Source organism: Podarcis tiliguerta, assembly GCF_965153285.1.
Source record: "Podarcis tiliguerta genome assembly, chromosome: 1".
In the NCBI taxonomy this organism is placed as follows: Eukaryota; Metazoa; Chordata; class Lepidosauria; order Squamata; family Lacertidae; genus Podarcis; species Podarcis tiliguerta.
Window position 1 is genome coordinate 89,231,298 of NC_139534.1, and position 22,957 is coordinate 89,254,254.

The following is a 22,957-nucleotide window of genomic DNA, read 5'->3' on the forward strand; positions in this document are numbered from 1 at the left end:
GAAGGCCTATCTAGATCAGCATTCTGTTCTCACAGTGACTACCTAGATCTTTGAAAATGAATGGGCCTATCTGTCAATTTTTGGTTTGCTCATGTTCTTATTATTCCAATCTTAAATTTATTTGGGTACATATTTTGGCCAGTTTGAGATATTTTATTTACTTAAAAAGTCTTTATTTATTATTTATTTGCATTTTAGTGTGCATTTCTCATGCACAATTTTACCCAGTATACACATTTTTGCAAGCACCTTCCCTAATATAATGCATTTTTGTACATTTAACGGCACACATTGCCCTAGTACAGACATTTTTGATTGGAGAACTGGATTGCTAAATTCAAGGATAGCTGCGTTTTGTTTACATATTGTTTTGCGATGTGTGAACTGGATGTGTTCACATTAAAATGCAAACCAAATTTCTTCTCCGACCTTACCTATGAGAAGCCCACAAACAGAATACAACCGCAAGAAGAAGAGTTTGGATTTGATATCCCGCTTTATCACTACCCAAAGGAGTCTCAAAGCGGCCAACAACCTCCTTTCCCTTCCTCCCCCACAACAAACACTCTGTGAGGTGAGTGGGGCTGAGAGACTTCAGAGAAGTGTGACTAGCCCAAGGTCACCCAGCAGCTGCATGTGGAGGAGCGGGGAAGCTAACCCGGTTCACCAGATTATGAGACTACCGCTCTTAACCACTACACCACACTGGCTCTCGCAATAGCACACTCTTGCTTGTGATCCCCAGCAATTGTATTCAGAAGCATGCTGCCTCTGATTTTGGAGGTTACCAACATGACTTGGAGATTACATAATGACTAGAAACCTTATCTTCCATGAATCTGTCTAACCCCTCTTTCAAAGCTGTTCAAGCTGGTGGCTGTCAATACATATTGTGGTAGAGAATTCTACTGCTTAACTATGGACTGTGTTAAGAAGTTTTAGGCTAGATGATCTGATCACAGAACATTCAAAAACAACACACACAGCCAGCATTGTTGCCACATTTTCTCCAGCTACTGTTATCATGAGAACGGCTGGAGCTCTATCTATGTACAAGAGCTTGGGCTCATACTAACCCTTCTGCATGTGTCCAAAGAGGGACCACTGTAATTGATTGCATGAAAAGGGAAACTCAGTAAAGCCATAATGTATTTTTACAAAGCGTATCATCCCTTCACTCCTCTCTGCTGTGCTCTCTTAGCTTGGTTCAAAATGAAGGCTCAAATAGAGTCTAAGATTATTCACCAGAAGCAAAGCCATTTCTATCAACATCTAATTTTGCATGAAAGGAAAAACAAAAATTGCAGTATTAATTATGTAACTGCATTAAACCTTCCATCAACTGGGATGTGCAGCAATGAACTAGGCTTGAAAGCAAAATTTATTTAAATTAAGCAAATGACTTTTGTTAGTAGAATTCTGATGAATAACAATAAGCTGCTGTTGTCTGATATGAGCAGAAAGAAAGTATCTGTATCACTCACAAACCTTGCACATGCTAAATTGCGCTTCCAAGTTTTCTTAAAAATAAATAAATAAATTAGGGGGTGCAGCCAAGTTGCCATACTAATGAATTTATTCTCTGCAAATCAACTTACACAGAGAAATTAGCAAAGGTTTATTTTCATTAAACTTGGAATGTAGACCTTATTGGACCTGCTTAACAAGAAGGGAGGGGGGAAATGATCAGTGATCATCATCAATCCCCTGCTGCATGAAGTCACTGCAATTAGTTTACTGAAAAGCCAATTAAATGTAGGAAGCCTGGCTAGACAAGACAAGACCATAGTAGGGTCTGCTTCTGCTTTACTGGGTATTTACTCTATGTCTCTCTTACTCACATACACACGTATCCAATACAGGGCTGTCCACTGCCAATTACCCTATGGAAATATTTCCAAGAGAGAGAGAAGAAAGTAGGGGGAAAGAGGGAATGGGGAAGAAAATCTTTTACATGCAAAAGCTCCCTAGTTCAATCTCCAGCATGTCTAGGTAAGGCTAGGAGAGAATCCTCTCTGAAATCCCGAGGAGCTGCTGCCAGCCAGTACCAGCTGAGTTAGATGGACCAAAGGTCTGAAGTAGGTTCCTAGATTCTATGTAGAATCATAGAATCATAGAATCATAGAGTTGGAAGAGACCACAAGGGTCATCGAGTCCAACCCCCTGCCAAGCAGGAAACACCATCAGAGCACTCCTGACATATGGTTGTCAAGCCTCTGCTTAAAGACCTCCAAAGAAGGAGACTCCACCACACTCCTTGGCAGCAAATTCCACTGTCGAACAGCTCTTACTGTCAGGAAGTTCTTCCTAATGTTTAGGTGGAATCTTCTTTCTTGTAGTTTGTATCCATTGCTCCGTGTCCGCTTCTCTGGAGCAGCAGAAAACAACATTTCTCCCTCCTCTATGTGACATCCTTTTATATATTTGAACATGGCTATCATATCACCCCTTAACCTCCTCTTCTCCAGGCTAAACATGCCCAGCTCCCTTAGCCGATCCTCATAAGGCATTGTTTCCAGGCCTTTGACCATTTTGGTTGCCCTCCTCTGTACACGTTCTAGTTTGTCAGTGTCCTTCTTGAACTGTGGTGCCCAGAACTGGACACAGTACTCCAGGTGAGGTCTGACCAGAGCAGAATACAGTGGCACTATAACTTCCCTTGATCTAGATGCTATACTCCTATTGATGCAGCCCAGAATTGCATTGGCTTTTTTAGCTGCCGCGTCACACTGTTGGCTCATGTTAAGTTTGAGGTCAACCAAGACTCCTAGATCCTTTTCACATGTACTGCTCTCAAGCCAGGTGTCACCCATCTTGTATTTGTGCCTCTCATTTTTTTTGCCCAAGTGCAATACTTTACATTTCTCCCTGTTAAAATTCATCTTGTTTGTTTTGGCCCAGTTCTCTAATCTGTCAAGGTCGTTTTCAAGTGTGATCCTGTCTTCTGGGGTGTTAGCCACCCCTCCCAGTTTGGTGTCATCTGCAAATTTGATCAGGATGCCCTTGAGTCCATCATCCAAGTCGTTGATAAAGATGTTGAATAAGACCGGGCCCAAGACAGAACCCTGTGGCACCCCACTAGTCACTCTTCTCCAGGATGAAGAGGAACCATTGATGAGCACCCTTTGGGTCCGGTCAGTCAGCCAGTTACAAATCCACTGAGTGGTAGCATAGTCAAGTCCGCATTTTACCAGCTTTTTTACAAGAATATCATGGGGCACCTTGTCAAATGCCTTGCTGAAATCAAGATAGACTACATCCACTGCGTTCCCTTCATCTACCAGGCTTGTAATTCTGTCAAAAAATGAGATCAGGTTAGTCTGACATGACTTATTTTTCAGAAATCCATGCTGACTATTGGTGATCACAGCATTCCTTTCTAGGTGCTCACAGATTGTTTGCTTAATGATCTGCTCCAGAATCTTCCCTGGTATTGATGTTAGACTGACTGGGCGGTAATTATTTGGGTCCTCTCTTTTCCCCTTTTTGAAAATAGGGACAACATTTGCCCTCCTCCAGTCTGCCGGGACTTCGCCTGTTCTCCAGGAATTCTCAAAGATGACTGCCAGTGGTTCTGAGAACACATCTGCCAGTTCTTTTAATACTCTTGGATGCAGTTCATCTGGCCCTGGAGACTTGAATACATCTAAACTAGCCAAGTATTCTTGTACTATCTCCTTAGTTATTCTGGGCTGTGTTTCCTCTGCTGAATCATTACCTCCAAATTCTTCAGGTCGGGCATTGTTTTCTTTATCGGAGAAGACTGAGGCAAAGAAGGCATTGAGGAGTTCAGCCCTTTCTATGTCCCCTGTTTGCATTTCACCATCTTCTCCTCTGAGTGACCCCACTGTTTCTTTGTTCTTCCTTTTGCTACGAACATACCCATAAAAGCCTTTTTTGTTGCTTTTAACCTCTCTAGCAAGCCTGAGTTCATTCTGTGCTTTAGCTTTTCTGACTTTGTGTCTACACGTGCTGGCTATTTGTTTGAATTCCTCTTTGGTGGTTTCCCCCCTTTTCCATTTTTTGTACACATCCTTTTTTAATCTTAACTCAGTTAAAAGTTCTTTAGATAGCCACCCTGGCTTCTTTAGGCACCTTCCATGTTTCCGTCTCATTGGTATTGCCTGAAGTTGTGCTTTTACTATCTCCCTCTTAACAAACTCCCAGCCATCATGGACTCCCTTTCCTTTTAGTATTACTGTCCATGGGATCTCACCCAGCACTTCCCTAAGTTTTATGAAGTCGGCTTTCTTAAAGTCAAGAAATTGAGTCCTAGTATGCTTGGCTGCTCCTTTCCGTTGTATAGTAAACTTCAGAAGAGCATGATCACTTGCGCCTAATGATCCTTCCACTTCTACCCCATTAACCAGGTCATCGACATTGGTTAGGACCAGATCTAAAATGGCTGTTCCTCTTGTTGCTTCTCCCACTTTCTGGACAATGAAGTTGTCTGCAAGGCCAGTGAGGAATCTGTTTGACCTTATGCTCTTGGCTGAGTTTGACATCCAACAAATATCTGGGTAATTGAAGTCCCCCATTACTACTATCTCCCTTCCTTTTGCATGCTTGGCCATCTGTTCCAGGAAGGCATCATCTATGTCCTCCGTTTGGCTTGGGGATCTATAGTAAACTCCCACAATGAGGTCACTATTATTCTTCTCTCCCTTAATTTTGACCCAAATGCTCTCACTTTGGCTTTGAGGTTCTAAATCTTGGATCTCTTCACAGGTATACACATCCCTGACATATAACGCCACTCCTCCTCCTTTCTTGTCTGGTCTGTTTCTCTGAAATAGATTGTATCCCTCCATTTTTACATTCCAATCGTGGGACTTATCCCACCATGTTTCAGTGATGCCTATTATGTCATATTTAGTTTGCTGTACCAAGAGCTCAAGCTCATCTTGTTTATTTCCCATGCTTTGTGCATTAGTGTACAGACATTGAAGTCCATTAGTCATTCCCCCGTGTCTCTTATTTAAGGATTTTTTCCTCCCACCACTAGGTCTGCTTGCTGTTTGCTCCATTTGGTCTATGACATTTGGATGATCATCTTCATCAATTAATAGACTCCTACCTTCAGGAGCACTGTCTCCCTCCCCCACATTAGTCAGTTTAAAGCCCTCCTGATGAGGTTTCTTAGTTTTTTGGCAAAAACATTCCTCCCAACCGTTGTGAGGTGCAGCCCATCGCTTGCCAGAAGTCCATCCTCAAGAAACTGCAGTCCGTGATCTAAGAATCCAAACCGTTCCTGTTTACACCATTTGCGAAGCCAGCTGTTTACTTCCACTATTTTCCTCTCTCTCCCTGGGCCACGTCGTTCAACTGGGAGGACAGATGAGATGACGATTTGTGCATTTAATTGCTTCAATTTCCTGCCCAGAGCCTCGTAGTCTCTTTTGATCTTCTGGAGGCTATTGCTTGCAGTGTCATTGGTTCCCACATGAACCAAGAGGAAGGGGTATTTGTCAGTGGGTTTTATGATTCCTTGCAGTCGTTCAGTTACATCTTGGATCTTAGCCCCGGGGAGACAGCACACTTCCCGAGACATCTTGTCAGGCCCACAGATCACTGCTTCTGTTCCCCTCAGTAGGGAATCCCCTATCACCACTACACGCCTTCTCTTAGGTTTGGTCAGGGTTCTTCCGTGAGCGGTCCGTTCCAAGGTCGCCTGCACATTCCCTGAGGACTGACTTTGCTGCTCATCTTCATATACGTGATCGACTGTAATGAGGGAGAGATCCTCAAATGGAGTCTGCTCTTCGTCTTCCATGCTAGGGGAGAGGACCTCAAAGCGATTGTGTATTTCTAGACAATCAGAGCGAACCCTGGGCCTCCTACTTCTTTGAGTCACGTTTCTCCACATATCGGGCTCCTGTGTTGGTGAACTAGCCTCCTTCTCAGGGGAGTCCCCTGTCTCCTCCTTGGTGGAGACGGTGTGCTCTGTTGCTTCCAAAAAGAGCTCCAGCTCTCTAATTCTTTGGAGGTAGCTACACGTTCCTCCAGTTGCTGGACTTTGTCTTTTAGGAGGGCAATCAACATGCAATTGCTGCACGTAAAGCTGCCTGCAACCTTTGGCAAGATGGCAAACATTGCGCAGGAACCGCAGGCGACTGCAACTGTTCCCTCCCCCTCCATCTTGAGAATGTGTCGTTGGGCTTGAGACTAGCTCCCCTAAATCTAAAAGATGGTTCAAACTGCGCTGCCCTGCAAACACTGATAAGCTCCTCCCACAGCTAATCACCTGCCTCAACAGAAACCCTGCCCCCTCTGACCTTTGACCAGGGAAAGCAGCTAATCAGCCACAAGAATCACACACACAAGAAACCCCTTTTGGCTCCTTCTTCAGCCGCTGCCCTGCAAACACTGAATGTATACAGGTAAAGATCACTTCAGAGCCTGTATCAACTGAACCATCCCTGCCCCCGCTCCTGTCAGGCCTTTCTACCACCAACTACCTGTGGGGAAGGATCCCAATGACTTTTTATTAGTTAATTATTATTTTTAATGTAATTTAATGTTTCTGTAAGCTGCCTGGGAAGGATTTATATCCTTAACGCCAGGGTAATAAACAAACAAATAAAGTCTGCCATGAAGTTACAGTTCATACATTGTTTTCCAGTTTTTGATCTGCCTTAATTAAAAAAGCAGGAGATAATATTCCCAACATCCTTCTAAGGCCACACTGTCCAATAGAGCTAAATTGAAGGCAAGTCCACAATGCAACTTCCACAATGCAAGCCTACAAACAACTTCTAAGGAGCAGCAGTTTAATGCAATCTGCTCAGCGACCAAAATCATGACTAAATGGTATTACAGATGCCATTCTTGTTTATGTCCTTGCTACTCTCCGATACCAAGGAAATATTTTTATGAATTCTTCTCCAACTTTTTGAAGGCAGCCCAGTCCTGTAAGACTAAACCTCAAAAGAGCTGGTCAAGCCTTTTATTTCTTGTTCACTATCCTTCAGACTTTACCTCCTCAGTGCTGCACAGAGTCCATACATATTTTAAGACAGAAAGCGGCCTGTAAGGAAATTAAACGTACTGAACCAAAAGGGCAGCTGCCTGGGGTCTCAATGTTCTGAGGGCACACAAACAGCTCAGCAAAATGCAAATGTCCTAGTCAATACCAGGGCAAGTTCCAGGTTTGAGGGGGGCCTCAGCAAAGTGGCTTTAGGTGGGCTCCCCTCCTACACCAGAGGAGTCTGGTGGGCTTACCTGGCAGTGGCACCTGGCAACAGTGCTGCATCATCATTGGACAGATTAGAACTGCCATTTAAAATTTCCGACAGTGGTTCCAATGCAATGATGTTCCAGGGCATTATGGAGAATTTAATATGGTGGCTCCAAACTTCTTGGCAGAGGGTCAGGCAAGTGTCAGTTCAGCCGCAGTGTGCTCTGCCAGCGACAACCCAAAGATGCCATGCACTGATACTGGGGCTGAGGCAATGCAAATTCAACTTCACAGTTATTTACACTCAGAAACTAGGAATATATAGAACCCAAGAAAACAAAAATAGGCACACCAAGTTCTATGCTAAGAAGATCAAGATGTTGTGCTCATCTGTAATGAAATTTGCACAAGCCATAAGTTTCAGTTCATAATCACATTGCCCATATATTTCAAACCGAACTCCTCAACCAGGATGTTCAGAAATTTCCTTTTAAAATGCAATGTTTGACAAAATTTGCAACAGATTTCAGATTCATTGCTCTACAATAAAATAAAATAAAATAAAATAAAATAGGACTTAAAGCCAACCTTTCCAAGCTGTGCCTTTGCTTGCTGTATGTTGGAGTGTTTGCTGCTATTACGAAATAGACTTTATGGCCTAATCTGGGAGTGCAACTTTCAGTAACCATAGCACCTGGGTTAAGTATGTGTTCATGTTTCAGCTCCCATACATGTATATGTGCAAGCCTGTGCTGATTGGCAGAACCCAGTGTACACAGTTTGTCTAGTTCTCTTGAAGCTTGTGTTCTCCAAGTACAGGGGAGGATAATTCAGCTTACCTTGCTGTGGAGCTTCTGAGCATCATAGCGAATTTGGGCAAACTCACGGAGCCCAAAAGACCCACCAATTATAAGCAGCTGAAATATAAAAAAAAAGGGGGGGGATAACCAGAATAGAAGCAAATGAGTACCCAGAACATTGTGAGCTAAAATACACTTTCAAAAAGCAAGAGAGGAAAAAATAACTAGGATGGAAGGAAGGAAAGAAAAATCTAGAACACCACGTACAAAGCCAAGAAGCTGCTGCCATAAGCTGTTGTAAGGACTCTCAGGATAACGCATGTAAAGGTTTTAAACAGTCTAAAGGTGTTAAAGAAATGCCAAGCATGCTATAATACAATAGTGACTCAGACTCATTAGCACAGATTCCATGATGGCCCCTCGGTTTTCCAAAGCACATATATTAAAGTCAAAGCTTAATCTTTGTTCATTGATGCAGGCATGTGCATATAAGAGAGAGAGAGAGATGCATGGAGAATCTGCTCCAGGGAAGAGATTTGTTCTAGCTTCTGATAATCTAACTTGATTGACTGTCCATTTCATGTCAAATGGATGGGGCTACTACAGTTTTCATTCACAAACATATCAAAAATGTCTCATTCTTGCACGGAGGACTTCAGAAGACTGTTTTTCTGAATCTCTCCTACCTCCCATTATATTTCTGACTCTATGTTTCACCTCCCACAATGCCTTTTCCCTTTAACAGCATTTAACAGCATTTAGGGAGCCTTAACATCATAGCTCTGGGACTTGTTCTCACCATTTTCAAACTTTTAACAATTGAAGCAACAATGCTCAGCTGGCTCATTCTGGTGCCAAGGTGAAAAGGACCCAATTAAGTTTTTGGAACAAGCCAGCAGATTGGAACCAGAATCCTATGGTATGTTATTATGTAGCTAGATAAATCAGTCCCTTCTGCACCTATATCTTCATTATAGCTAATAGCTCCAAACCTCCGAGACTTATGAATAGGAGCAATATGTAAGAGAGAGAAAGAAATTGATATCTATAGGAAGGTGACATTTCTCTCTGTCATGAAATGCAAATACAATTTTTGAAATCTTATACCAAGGCAAACAGAGATGACATGCTCATAGTTCTGTATTAATATACTTCTTTTTGGCGATCCCTTGTAGCCAAGTAAGACTGTCTTCCATGAACATGGTCTTAACAGTGAGTCCGTAACTGACTTTGGAGGCCAATTCTGGATCCACACGTTTTTCCACAGTGGGGACATAGGTTTCTGGGAGGGAGTTGATGACGGTGAGGGTTTGCCAAGAATGCCTTCCTCTTCTTTTTGCCCTGAGTTCGAGCTTCTTAAAAGTCCATGACATCTTTAGTAAAGGCTGTTCTCCAACTGGAGTGCTCGCAGACCAGTGTTTCCCAGATATCAGTGCCTATGTTACATTTTTTTAGGTTTGCCTTGAGTTGGGAATAGAGTAGTTGCTTTGGAAGACGGTAATCAGGCATCTGAACAACATGACCAGCCCAACAAAGTTGATGTTGAAGAATCATTGCTTCAACACTGGTGATCTTTGCTTTTTCCAGTACACTGACATTAGCTAGCCTGTCTTCCCGAGTGACGTGTAAAATTGTTCGGAGATACTGCAGCTTTCTCTTTTAATATACAACAAGCGTGCGGAACTCCAAACACTCAGGCAATTTCCCCCCAAATTCACCAGCAAACCACTACTTGCTTTTCAAATCCAAGCCTGGGTGGTATAGCCTTTACTACAAAAAGAGGACGAATAGAAATCTCAGTGTATGACAGGAATTCAAACCATCCAAGTTGAAATTGGGAGGATGATACGGCCATGCCCTCCCCACACAAGCCTTGTATTTAGGAGCCAGAGGATACTTCAATTTAAATCCCCAATCCCTTTTGATTGGCAAAGGCTCTCCTGAGTTCCTATCTGCCTTATAGCAGGGGTAGGCAACCTAAGGCCCGTGGGCCAGATGTGGCCCAGTCGCCTTCTAAATCCAGCCAGTGGACGGTCCAGGAATCAGCATGTTTTTACATGAGCAGAATGTGTCCTTCTATTTAAAATGCATCTCTGGGTTATTTGTGGGGCCTGACTGGTGTTTTTACATGAGTAGAATGTGTGCTTTTATTTAAAAAGCATCTCTGAGTTATTTGTGGGGCATAGGCATTCTTTCATTTCCCCCCAAAAAATATAGTATGGCCCCCCACATGGTCTGAGGGATGGTGGACTGGCCCACGGCTGAAAAAGGTTGCTGACCCCTGAGTTATAGAGTTCCAGCTCTGCGCTCCAAATATCTGAAGCAATCTTCTCTAACTAGTGGTGTTCTACTGCCACCATATATTGACTGATTTTGTCACAGCCTCAATATGTTGACCTAACAGGAGATGTAGTTTGAATGAACAAATATTTATTATTATAGTAACAGCTGAATATAACAAGTTCTTATTGTTTGTTTTCAATAACAGTGCTTAGATACTTTGTATGACATAACATGTGCCTAGAATTCTATTCCTAATGCAAGTTCTAATCCTATCTTATACTTTCCCCTACTCCTCAGTGCCACACCAGCCAAACTTCTTCTTCCTCCAAAACCCAACTACCTCTTTTCCTCACACGCAACTGTTCTAAAAGTCACACTCCACTCTTAGCCAGTCAGCGTAAGACATGTGCCAATATCTCATTCACACCTTACTTTATATCTTACAACTATCTCTCTAAATAACATTCTACTGTGTATCTCTTAACATACAAATCTGCGCAAGTCAGTGACAATGATAAACACCACAGACACTTTTTGCAAAATAATAATAACGTTAATAATTTATTATTTATACCCCACCCATCCGGCTGGGTTTCCCCAGCCACTCTGGGCGGCTCCCAACAGATTAAAAACAGAATAAAACATCAAATATTAAAAACTTCCCTAAACAGGGCTGCCTTCAGATGTCTTCTAAAAGTCAGATAGTTGTTTACAGTCATACCTCAGGATGAATACGCTTCAAGTTAAGTGTTTTCGCGTTACTTCTGGGTTTCGCCGCTTGTGCATGCGCACTCAAAATGATGTCACGCACATGTGCGGAAGCGGTGAAATGTGACACACACACAGACGCACAGTCGCGTGTTACGTTCACTTCAGGATGAGAACGGGGCTCGGAACGGATCCCTTTCGCATCCAGAGGTACCACTATATTTCCTTGACATCTGAAAGCAGGGCGTTCCACAGGGCGGGCGCCACCACCAAGAAGGCCCTCTGCGTGGTTCCCTGTAACCTCACATCTCACAGTGAGGGAACCACCAGAAGGCCCTTGGAGATGGACCTCAGTGTCCAGGCAGAACGATGGGGGTGGAGACGCTCCTTCAGGTATAATTTCACCCACTTTGTAAAGCATCCCACCTCTCAGTGTGTGTGTTGCAGGGATGAGGGATCTGAGGACCTCCAGATATTGCTGGACCCATCAGCTGTGCCAGGCTGGCCAAAGATCAGGGAGGATCAAATTTGTAGACCAGCAACATCTGGAGGACCACAAGTTTCCCACACCTGATTTACTGGGAGGAGCTGCAAACAGGGGCAAAAAGCTACTCAGGGTGAAGAAGCATTGCCTTCAAGCTGACTGGACTTTGTGACATTGGTTACCTACATAGCATTGTAGCATCCTTATTTACAACAGGATTTCCAACTGCCTGGGATTAGACCCAGAAACAATCAGAAACAGTAGTAAGAGGAAATTAAAAGGGGTAACTTACAGACATTCAACAAAAGCCTAGGAACAAGTATGGGGTTTAATGCAGTGTGTTTGTCTTCCTTTAAAAATTTAAAACTGCTTTAAATGAACACACATGCTCATAATTTCTTCTTTAATGGTTATTACCGCAGTAATCATTTGTACAGGGGCTGACATAAAAAAGGTTAACTGAATGCAGTTTTGCTCTCCATTGATTTACTGAGTATATACATTCCAACAAACCCACAAACCCACAGCAACATGCCCATATGAATAATAGCTGTGCAGGACTGAAACAGCTGTACCAGGAGGGCCTGGCTTCTCAATAGTGAAACTAATTATAAAGCAACACTTAGCTGTGCTAGATCCATTAAGATGTTGTTTGCCTCTCTTCAAGCTTGCAAAGTGTATACAATAGTGTCCATGTTTCTGTTACATTTCATTAGCATATAGATACTGAATATATCATAACCTGATTTTCCCCCATGAAGAAATTGACCAATATTTCACATACCAGAAAAAAGCTAAGGGTGAAATCCTATACATGTCTATTGAAAACTAAGTACCGGTACTATTGAGTTCAATGGGGCTGACTTCCAGGCAAGTGGGCTTCGGATTGAAGACTAATTGAAATAGTGTGTACATAGATTTTTAAAACTCAGGTGTGTTTAAAGGTCCAGAGAGGTCACTGGAGCTTGTGTCTGATGGATGTCTGCAACTGTCTACAAAGATGTGTAGAAACTAAGACAGATGCTACTATTGTGTTTTTAGCTTTTGTAGTGCCTGCTGTTTTATTGGGGGGGGGTTATTGCTATAATTTATTTTTTATGATTTTATATAAGCTGCCTTGGGCATCAACTGATGGAAAGGCATAGTGTATCGATTTTTTTTTAAAGACCCATAATCTTGGCCTTCCAAAAGGCAGAGAAGAATTTATAGATCGTCTTCACACACCATGTATTTTCCTTTCGTCCAGGGGTATACAGTGCCATGCTTGTAGCATTATTACTGTAACAGTTAACAGTTAGCATCCTCTACTGTAAGCATTTATGTGTTGGGTCAGAGGTTTTTCACATTTGAGATTAACAACATGAGGGGTCTGCTAATAATATGAGGTCTGTGTGGTGCACAAGAAAACCAGGAGAATTAAGTTTTGAACTTACATGCAGAATTGTCTCACTTTGACTCTGGCTACTGTAAAGCCAGGAAAACATGGCTACGTTAATAGGTTTTTGCATTTTACATCTGAAGGTCACCTTTAACAACACAGAACACCAATACTCCTCACTTAGACCGTGCTTTACAAACTAACCTGGAAACAAGCCAACAGCACAGCTTTCAGAACTATCACTTGATTCAATATTCAAAGAAGGATTTTGTTGGTGTTTCAGTGAGTTCACACCAAGACACACATCAAAAGCAACATTTTTAATGAAATTATATATGCACAGAATGCAAGGTAGAATGAAACATGGGAGGCGACACAGAAGTGCCATCTGTCACATATGCTCAGCAACCTCAGTAACTGTTTCATGAAGAAATTGACATTAATTTCTGTTCAATAGCATTGTGAAAAACTAATTTCTGTTATTTTACTGAAAAGCATGTTAAGTAAACAAATACAGACAGAGCACTGTACACAGAGGATATTAACGCTCATCAACACAAGACAGACATAAATAAAGACTGAATAAGTCAGGCCTCCTCAAACCCTGTGTTCTACTACAGATTCCAGACTCACCAAATTATTCAGTAAAATCTAAAGCAGCCAACCCTTAGGTTAGCAAAACAACAAGCAGCAATTTCTCCAGCACTGCCTAGCAATTTGCAATGTTAGATCACCTCTGTTGCTAGAGAAACTCATTCCGTTGTTGTAGCACTGATTTTGAAAGCCAGATTACAAAATTACATTCCCTTTGTCATAAATCCCTAAATTAATCACATCACAATATTCACTGCTGGCAACACAGATCATGCACTGGTGAAAAGAAAGCCGGGGAAATGTTATGAAATATTTTACTTGAAGAGGGAATGTGATAATTTTCAAGCCTCTTCTTTAAGACTGTTGTTGTTGAAGCCTCCAGCTATGCATTGTGCAGCTGCAGAACTGGAACAGTCAAATGAAATATTCTCTTTTTACTTCACAGTGATGGGAATTAAAGAGATTTGGGGGGGGGGTTCCTTTTTTAAAGAAAAACTGCTGTGTGTGCACTTTAGAGCTGCTGAAAGGTCCCAATGTGACAGCTCTGAAAACTACAGTTCTTCATTTATTCAAGTACAGCAGGGGCACAAAAAGCAAAACCCAAAAAACCAAATGCTGGCTACCAATATGGCTCAGCCCCAGACACCCTAAAGAGTCCCCAATCTTTTATCTTTCAGAATAATATGGGTTTTGCTAGAGGCAGCTCTCCCAAACAGCTCAGGTGTACCTAAACATTTGTAACTGTGTTGTCCCATTCTCCAGGAAGCTATGTGTCATCAAAATGTTTTTGTCCAGGAGACCTTGCTCTGCAGTTGCAAGCTTGGAACACATAGACGAGACTTTAGAAATATCACCAACCACTTATCCTGTCACTTTTCAACTCAAATTAAGCACAGCCAACTTTGGGTTTCTCAGCAGCCTCTGGATTCTCAGCAGTCTAGTAGCCTGGATGCATAGCTTGCTGTATGAATCATACTGTGACAAATGTAGCACCGCTCCTTAGATGTCGTATTCATACCTACAACTTTGTCAAGACAATTATCTTCGTTGTCTCACACAGGAACATAAGATGGCCTATCTAGGCCATCATCCTGTTCTCACAGTAGTCAACCAGATGCCTGTGGGAAGCCTGCAACACAGACCAGAGCGCGACAGCACTCTGCCCCCCTGCGATTCCCAGCATACTGCCCCCAAAAGTGGAAGCAAAACACAGCCATAGTGGTTGGTAGCCACTTCTCATCCCTGAATTTGTCTAATCTTCTTTTAAAACTATCCAAGTTGGTGGCCACCACTGCCTCAGGTGGAAGCAAGTTCCATAGTTTAACTATGCACTGCTTGAAAAAAAATACTTTCTTTTATATGTCCTGGATCTTTCAACATTCAGCTTCATTGTTATTAGAGATAACTTTTCTTTACTCAGTTTCTCTGGGCCAACCATAATTTTAAAAACAAGAGCCCTCCTTGCTCATCAGCAAGTGGTTCTCAGGCACATTGCCTCTGAACTCTTGAGGTTCCGTATAATCATCACCACACTGCTTCTCCATTAATATATCACATCCCCTTTCAAGTCGTGTGAGTGGCCACTGCCTTAGTACCTTGTGGCAGCAATTTACTCCACGAAGAAGCACTTTCCTTTATCTGTCCTGAATCTTCCAACATTCAGCTTCATCGGATGTTATGGAGGAGGAAGAAAAACATTTCTGTCTCCACTTTCTTCATGCCTCATCTCAACTTTTCTCTAAACTAGTAAGTTTAGAGCAACCTTTCTTCACAGGGGAGTTGCTTTACTCACTTGTTCATTTTGGTTGCCCTTTTCTGAACCTTTTCACAGCATAGATCTCTACAGACCTGCCCTATCCCTTCATCTTTCATCTCAAGCAACACTGATCCCAGAAAGTCCCCCTACTATCAGTCTCAGTACAGTATGCAAGAGTCACCTGGGAAATGAGTACAGAAGCACACTCACAAACAAACCAATATTGCTATGTATGACTAGACAAGTCCCTCAAAACACATACAAATGTTTTGCAAACGTGTGGGTACGCTCACATTTCATACACCCTTAAACCAGAGTTTATTTTAAACAGCCATCCCCAAATTCGGCCCTCCAGCTGTTTTGGGACTACAATTCCCATCACCCCTGACCATTGGTCCTGTTAGCTAGGGATGATGGGAGTTGTAGTCCCAATACAGCTGGAGGGCCGAGTTTGCGGATGCCTGATTTTAAACAATTATTTTAAAACGACACGCAAACCAGGCCTGTGGCCATCAGGTCTTTTGGACTTGCTCTGAATAGCCAGCTTCATGTATTATCATTCTCTCAACTTCCAACTGTAGTCTTTTGTGTTCTTACACAAATGTAGCCAAACAATGGCACCACCAATACATAGAAGGGCAGTACTCCAAGGTCTGTACAACTGAGGGGGAGATACCCCCCCCCAAAAAAAAACCCAGTCCAATGAGAATTCAATGGCCATAGAACATTGGCTGGTTGAAAGCAAAAAAATCTGATAACCAACTAGAAGAATAGTTGAAAAGGGGCGTGTCCAACTGACTGGAACAGTGAACAGGAACGTGCCAGGCTGCAGTACTTTTAGAATCATAGAATCATAGAGTTGGAAGAGACCACAAGGGCCATCGAGTCCAACCCCCTGCCAAGCAGGAACCACCATCAGAGCACTCCTGACATATGGTTGTCAAGCCTCTGCTTAAAGACCTCCAAAGAAGGAGACTCCACCACACTCCTTGGCAGCAAATTCCACTGTCGAACAGCTCTTATTGTCAGGAAGTTCTTCCTAATGTTTAGGTGGAATCTTCTTTCTTGTAGTTTTTGCACATCCCACTTATATATGCCATCAGCAAGCTAACATACATAGAATGGTTGGTGGCGCTAATGATTTTTTGCTGTTTTGTGCCACATCTCAAACCTTGCTACTTGCAGAAGACATTTCTCCCAATAAAATAAAGATGTAAGCAGTAGGCTGGAAAACCATCTAGGTTAAATAAAAAAAGATGTAGACTTACATCAGCCTTATTTGGTTCGCCTAATCTAGTTTATGAGTGTTATGAGCAATTCTGAGAGTGACAAGCATGAAATACCACTTGCCAGGCCTTTGGCTCTTCCATTTGGTTGGAAACAAGCTGGTTTTGTCCTTGATTCCAAGAGAGGATCACTCTGGTCATAAGATGCCTATGCTAAAGCAATTTTTATGGATGAGTGGGAAATGCTAGCTTCATACTTCCTTCCATCTTGAATGGAGAGGTAAAAACAAAAGCTGCACATTTAATCACAAAGGACTCCCTGTTGAGCAAATAACCTGCTCCTCTGAGCCACACAAGAGAGTTTCTGGATAGGAAGGGGGAACGTGTGTCCCTCCAAAAGTTCACAGAATCATATAATCGTAGAGTTGGAAAGGACCCAAGGGTCATCTAGTCCAAACCCCCCAAAATGCAGGAATCTCAGCTAAAGCATCCATGACAGATGGCCATCCAACCTCTGCTCAAAAACCTCCAAGGAAGGGGAGTCCACAACCTCCTGAGGAGTCCGTTCCACTGTCCACAGATCTTATCATCATTAAGTTATTCCTGATGTTTAGTTGGGAGTGTCCTTTCTTTTAACTTGAAGTCAGAGCAAGAGAAAACAAACTTGTTCCCTCTTCCATGTGACGTGATTGCAACTTCTGTCATCCCTAACTGATGAGCTGATGGGAATTGTAGTCTAACAACATCCAGGGGCCACAGTCCCCCTACCCCTGTTCAGTAAAAAAAGAAGCTGCCTTAGGCAAATTTATGTGATGAAGTACAGAAAAGATATTTTGCAAAGAACACAAAGAACCCTCTAAAAAGAAGGCAGCCCATATGTCCCTCAGTGCAAGCATGAGCAAAAATGGCTCCTTCAACCAGACTGTTGTCATTTTGCATTACACACAGTGCTTGGCCAGGTCAGATAACAAGGGAATTAACACAGCTGCTTGAAGAACAAGTCTGTTTTGGTGGGTCAAGAACAGCTTTCCTGTTAAAAACAGGGCTGTCCCTTTCTTCCTTTAAAACAAGACACGTTGCATTTTAAGAAGTGAAGAATTCTCTCCCATCTTCATTTCAGCTCCATATGCAACCAGCCTGTCATTGCTTTTTTAAAAAAGAAGAATCTGTAGATACCTAAAGACTAGTATTATTTCTTCAGTAGCTTCCACACAACAGGGAAGCGAAACACCACACACCCCAACACCAGGAATTAATATTCCCTTTTATCACCCAGTGTTCCATGATGTAAGAAATACAGGGCAGAAACAAAGGATAAAGATTTGGAGCCCCCCAACTCTGCAGTTAAACGCTGCTGCTCTTTCATTAGTTGGGCAGTGACTTTTCCTGGCCAGTTAAATGGACTGCAGCAGAGTTGCTGAACTACAACTCCCATCACCCCTGGCCAATGGGCATGCTTGCTGAAGCTGATGGGAGCTGTAGTTCAGCAACATCTGGAAGGCAAAAGTTCCCCACACCTGGACTACAGGGTAAAATAAGAAGCTGTGGCAAAACAGCCAAATTCTGAAAGGAGAAAAAGGAGTGGGAGGGGCAAAGGTCAAAACTGAGGAACAGACTGAGGAACAGAATGGGATGACAGAAAAAGCAGCTAAGAGTTCATCTAAATGACAGCATCACCTGCAAAGTACTCATGCTCCCTAAACACGAGGATAGGATGGAGCAATGCTCAATTTCTGAGAATGGCTGAGCAACAGACTTACTGCGAATGGGCCTCCTTTTCTGTGGTCCATTAAAATTAATGGCATACCACTATCTGTGGTGTACCATGTTTGAATGGCAAAGGCAGGTAGAGACAGCTTTCCTTAAGCAGCTGGCTCACAGGTATGGGATGCTCTCCCCTAAGGGCTTAGGGTTCACCTTTGCATGAGCGTTTTCTGAGGGCAGCTTGGGATAGCATCTGGCTAGTGTTATTTCTTCATGGTTTCCAATACACATAGACAAACCACTTGACTTTCATCTTTCTTCTTCCAACATTAAACAGCAGAATGTGTACTATTACACCTCCCACTGCATATATTGCCCATGGCATCAGCCATCAGTAACGATAAAAGACAAACAAAAAACAACAGATGACAGTCATGGCAAATACAGAGATGAAAAATTGTTTTTCTAAACACAAATTAATTTAAGCAGCGGGCAAAGTGTCAGCCAGTGTGATGGCTGATTTTATTTTGTCCTATAGAAGTCATGGCAATCATTTCTGGAGGATAATATAAAATAGCTGCAGTCACCAGCTTGTGATTGTGAGTAGGCAAAATTTGCCAGTCGGCCCTATAGATGCGCCTAAGCTCAGCAGCTTTATTTTCTTATAGAAGTGAATGGCTTCCATTCACTTCAATGGGAAAGAATAAAGCACCAGCAGTGCATGAGAACCCTCCAGAGAACAGGATGAAAGACATTCTAGTCGTGCTGCCTGTCTAACTAAAAATAAACCACATATGATTGCATAGAGACAATATCAAGATTTTTACACCCATCTTCTGTTGGTTTTAAAGGGACACTTTTCAGATGGAGTTAGTGTTCCAAATATGAAATTCTGCATGTTCAGGAAACAGTATAATAGCAGTTTTATTGTACCAGTGACAAAGAACTTTGCTGTCCCAGTACAGTATGCAAGAGTCACATGGGGAATGAATCATTGGCAGCTGCAACTATTATCAGAAAAGTGAAATCAACACCATATTTTAGAAACAGGAGCACCATCTACTGTATTTGAGAGCTAGGTACACTTCAAATAGAATTTCCGAAAAGAAAAAGCTCTCATGGCTCTTAGAAATCACTTTGGAAACAGTACAAAGTAGTAAGAGGCAAGGAGATGTGAAAATCCAAGCATGCGGAACAACCTCTTGTGAGACATATAGTACATATCTACAAGGTCACAAGAATTCATCCCAGCATCTGGACAGATGTTCCCATCCTGGTGCTGTGGGACTTCACACCCTGCAGCGCATAAGCTGTTAAACAGTGTTCCATGCCATCTTACATCACTCTCTTAGGTTCTTGCTGGCTTATGCGAGGCACTGATATGATCACACATATTGTCAAGTTCAAAGGTGAAGAAAGCCAGATTGGAGAATTCCCCAGAATAATCATTGTATTCAGCAGATTTACCTGTGTTAGTTATTTTAATCCCCCATAAATCAACTTCTTCTTTGTTCTAAAAGTTTATTTGGTTATTTAATTCACAGTACTAGCCTTCCTAATCCTGAAATATATGGAAGAGCTACAATAGATTAAAACATAAGCAATGTTGGTTTTTATTGGGGGGTTTTAAAGTAAAAGGCAACTGACACATGGTAAAACTTGATTTCCCTAGAACACTACTATCCACTTGGTAAGTGGACTCACTACTCAGAAATGAGTCACACCAGTTGCACAATGGCCATTTTCTAGGACGTTGTTTTTTTAAGGATGTGAAAAATGACAAAAAGAGCAGAGGTGGGCATATATAAAAGATCCACATTGCTCATGCTATTGTCCTACAGGCTAAGCCAACATGTCATAAAAAAACCCAGGCGGGAAAGCAGCAGAGTTTACAATCAGCACCAAATTGAAACAGCATCAAATGTAAGATGCACTTTGAAGGGACAACTGGAAGCAGACACCAAAGCTCCTAATTCTTCCTTTGCAGCTGCAACTTTATTTATCCCATGCTTTGTGTCATATAGGTCACATGCCAGAGGTTCCACACCCATGTGCTCTGGTTTTTCTAAGCAAGAACACAAGAAACTGACAAGATTCCTGTCAAAAAAAAATGTAGCTGATCATAGCCTTGCTAATTTTATTCTCATGATGTTTGTATAGGTTGTTCTATGCACATAAGGCTCAGGAGAGAGACCTTTGCTGGGGTCTCTGAAGGCAGGACACATTAGATTTTACTTAAATTGAAAAGTCTTCAATGTTATTAGCAGATAGCAATAGGGTAATTGTAGGGAAAGCATGCAGTTCCCATGTCTGATATCAAAGTCTGCTAGACTTTCAGCAAAATCAAACTCACTGTCACTTGCCTTTCTTTGGGACCCCAGAAACTAAGAATTCTACATTCTTCCTGTACTATGTCTACCTGCTGGGTAGAGAAATAAGTATGGAACAATCTAACAAAGCTACAACTGGGAGAATTCTACAAAGCCTTCCATAATTCAGTCTTTCCTTTAAAAAAAAGTTACGCACAAACACACAATAGCAAGGGTTTTGGGGTGGGGATTCAAACAACTTTTACCCATAGCTGTCAACTTACAGATTTGAAAAAAAGGGACCAGCAGCCAAAATAAGGGATTTTAGTCAACCAGCTGAAATACAAAGTTAAAAGGGACCAGATAATTTTGGAGAGCAGCGCTCGTTTTTAACCCTTCGTTTCCAGAGGCTGCTGTTCAAGACACCAGCCGATGAAACACTGCAATTAAATAACTACAAGCAGCCACCACTTTTCACGCAAAACGAAGTCCAAGCTACGAAGATGCTGCTGTAGTTCTGTATCTTTTCTCTCGTGCCCCATCTGCACCTCTCAATTCCATCAGGTGGGGCGGGAGGAAGGGGGGAGGGAAATAGCGCCCGAAGTAAACCCCCAGATCAGACCATCTATGCTAGTCTACCACTACAAATCTATGGGAGAAGCGCTTGCCCTTGGAACACCTGCCTGCATCTCCGCCTCCTCCTCTTCCTCTCTGAACTGCTTTCTCTATGGTTGCCCTCGCTCTCCTCTCATGGCACCTCAGCAATTCATAGGCCATGCCAGGCTGCCCATCTCACCCGGGTCCTTTGGCGGCACAGCTGCAGTACGGCCTAGCGGGAGCAGGAGCGGCGGCAACGGGCAGAGGGGAGGCCCCAGGCAGAGATGCTCAGTTTGGCGGCTGCGAGGCTGGTGAGAGGGGCCGGAGGGCGGCAGGCCGGGCAGCCAAACAACACAGTTGGAACCTCCCTCCTCCCTGGCTGGCAGGGAGGGACAGAAGCTGCTTCCTTTGAAACCCGGGAAATTTAAGGGACATCCATCGATAAGGGACAGCAGCGGGACATGGCGCTGGGATAAGGGACTGTCCCTCCAAATAAGTGACGCTTGGCAGCTATGCTTTTACCCAGTGTGCTATGACTTCCCTATACCAAGTTTATTGTATTATTTTGTATTGTATTAGGCTGAATAGTACTATGGTATTTTTACATCAATTCTTATGTTTTTGTGTTTGTGCCTTTAACGGCCCGGGTTTTAGTGCTACTTATCTCAATGACCTGTCACATATATTAACGCTGACAAACAAATAATCCTATTCAGTTAATGACATAGGCAGGATTTGTGAATAGATATTGAAGAGAAAGAATCTAATAGGAACCAAGACTGGAATTCAATCATAACACTAAATTCTGTACAAAGTCACATTTCCTGTCTGTTCAGTTTCTGCAGAAGCATGTACCATTGGAACAATGAAAACTGACCAGAATTCTGAATCTAATGGCACAAAAACCATCATGCAAACAAACCAAAACAAACCCCTTAAGCAAAATCTACTTGTCAGCAAAACAACTGAATCTTAAAAGCCAGCAAACTAAATGTTGTGCAGCCCATCATCTATGCATCATGGCTTTTCAGGTACTCAGCAACTTTTCTAACGTTGGCCCACAACTTATGCACATTTAACTTGTGCACATTCAGCTTTACGCGCATGGCAAAAAATAGTAATTTTAAAGGCCGGAAAGGGGGCAGGGTCCTGGAAAAAATGACTTTGGCAATCCCATCTACCATTGAACCCAATGGATTTTGACTATATGCAATTTTGGCATTAGGCACAATCTCTGGAACGTAACCACTGTGTAAATGCAGTCTTACTGTATTCTAAATGCAGGTGTCATCCAGCCAAACTCCTGAATTTTTGTTGTGCTTTTCCCCTTGTTCTCACCCCTTTGTTTTGTATAATATCAAGGCTGATTAAGAGTTCTGGAGAATTCAAAAGCTTGCTGTTTTCTGACAATTTGGTTGGTCCTCATAAAGGTGCTGCCTTTGCTTTTTAAGCATAATAGCCTTACCAAGGCTTCACAATACATGGCTGTTAGGATATCCTACTGAGCTTGGTGACTTGGAAGTGAAGTAGGCCTGATTTTACCTATTAAATTACTGAAACGAAGAACTACAAAGATTTTTCCAGAAGGAAACTTCTACAGGAAAATGAGCATTGCTACACAGTTAACCGCAAACGGAATGGTAGCTAAAATTCTTAGAATGTCTGAAAGTCAGCTTATTTATGAATTGAAGTGACATGATTGGCACTTAGAAAGTATGTTTGCTACCATTATAATAGAAAAAATGTTTTTGCTTTGCTAATGCCAAATTTTAAATTTAACTGTCCTCCCTTTGGTAATACTTGTTGCAGCCAACTGGAAATTGCAGGAAAGAGTACTGTTGTGCTCAGGTCCTGCCTGCAGGCTTCCCCATAGGCATCTGCTTGGCCCCTGTGAGAACAGAGTGCCAGATTAGATGGGCTTTTGGCCTGATTCTGTGGGGC

General features: G+C 42.5%; 1 protein-coding gene across 3 annotated transcripts in view; it reads right to left on the minus strand.

Moving 5' to 3' along the window:
- Nucleotides 1-22,957, minus strand: part of COX16 (cytochrome c oxidase assembly factor COX16) — a 48,236-nt gene that overhangs the window by 23,242 nt on the left and 2,037 nt on the right. For 2 of the 3 annotated variants that reach the window (XM_083399198.1, XM_083399196.1), the window contains exon 2: nt 8,017-8,094. The exons of the other annotated variant lie outside the window; for it this stretch is intronic. In XM_083399198.1, the coding sequence (XP_083255324.1) occupies nt 8,017-8,094 (78 nt within the window). The remainder of the gene's footprint in view (nt 1-8,016; nt 8,095-22,957) is intronic. 3 annotated transcript variants of the gene reach the window in all.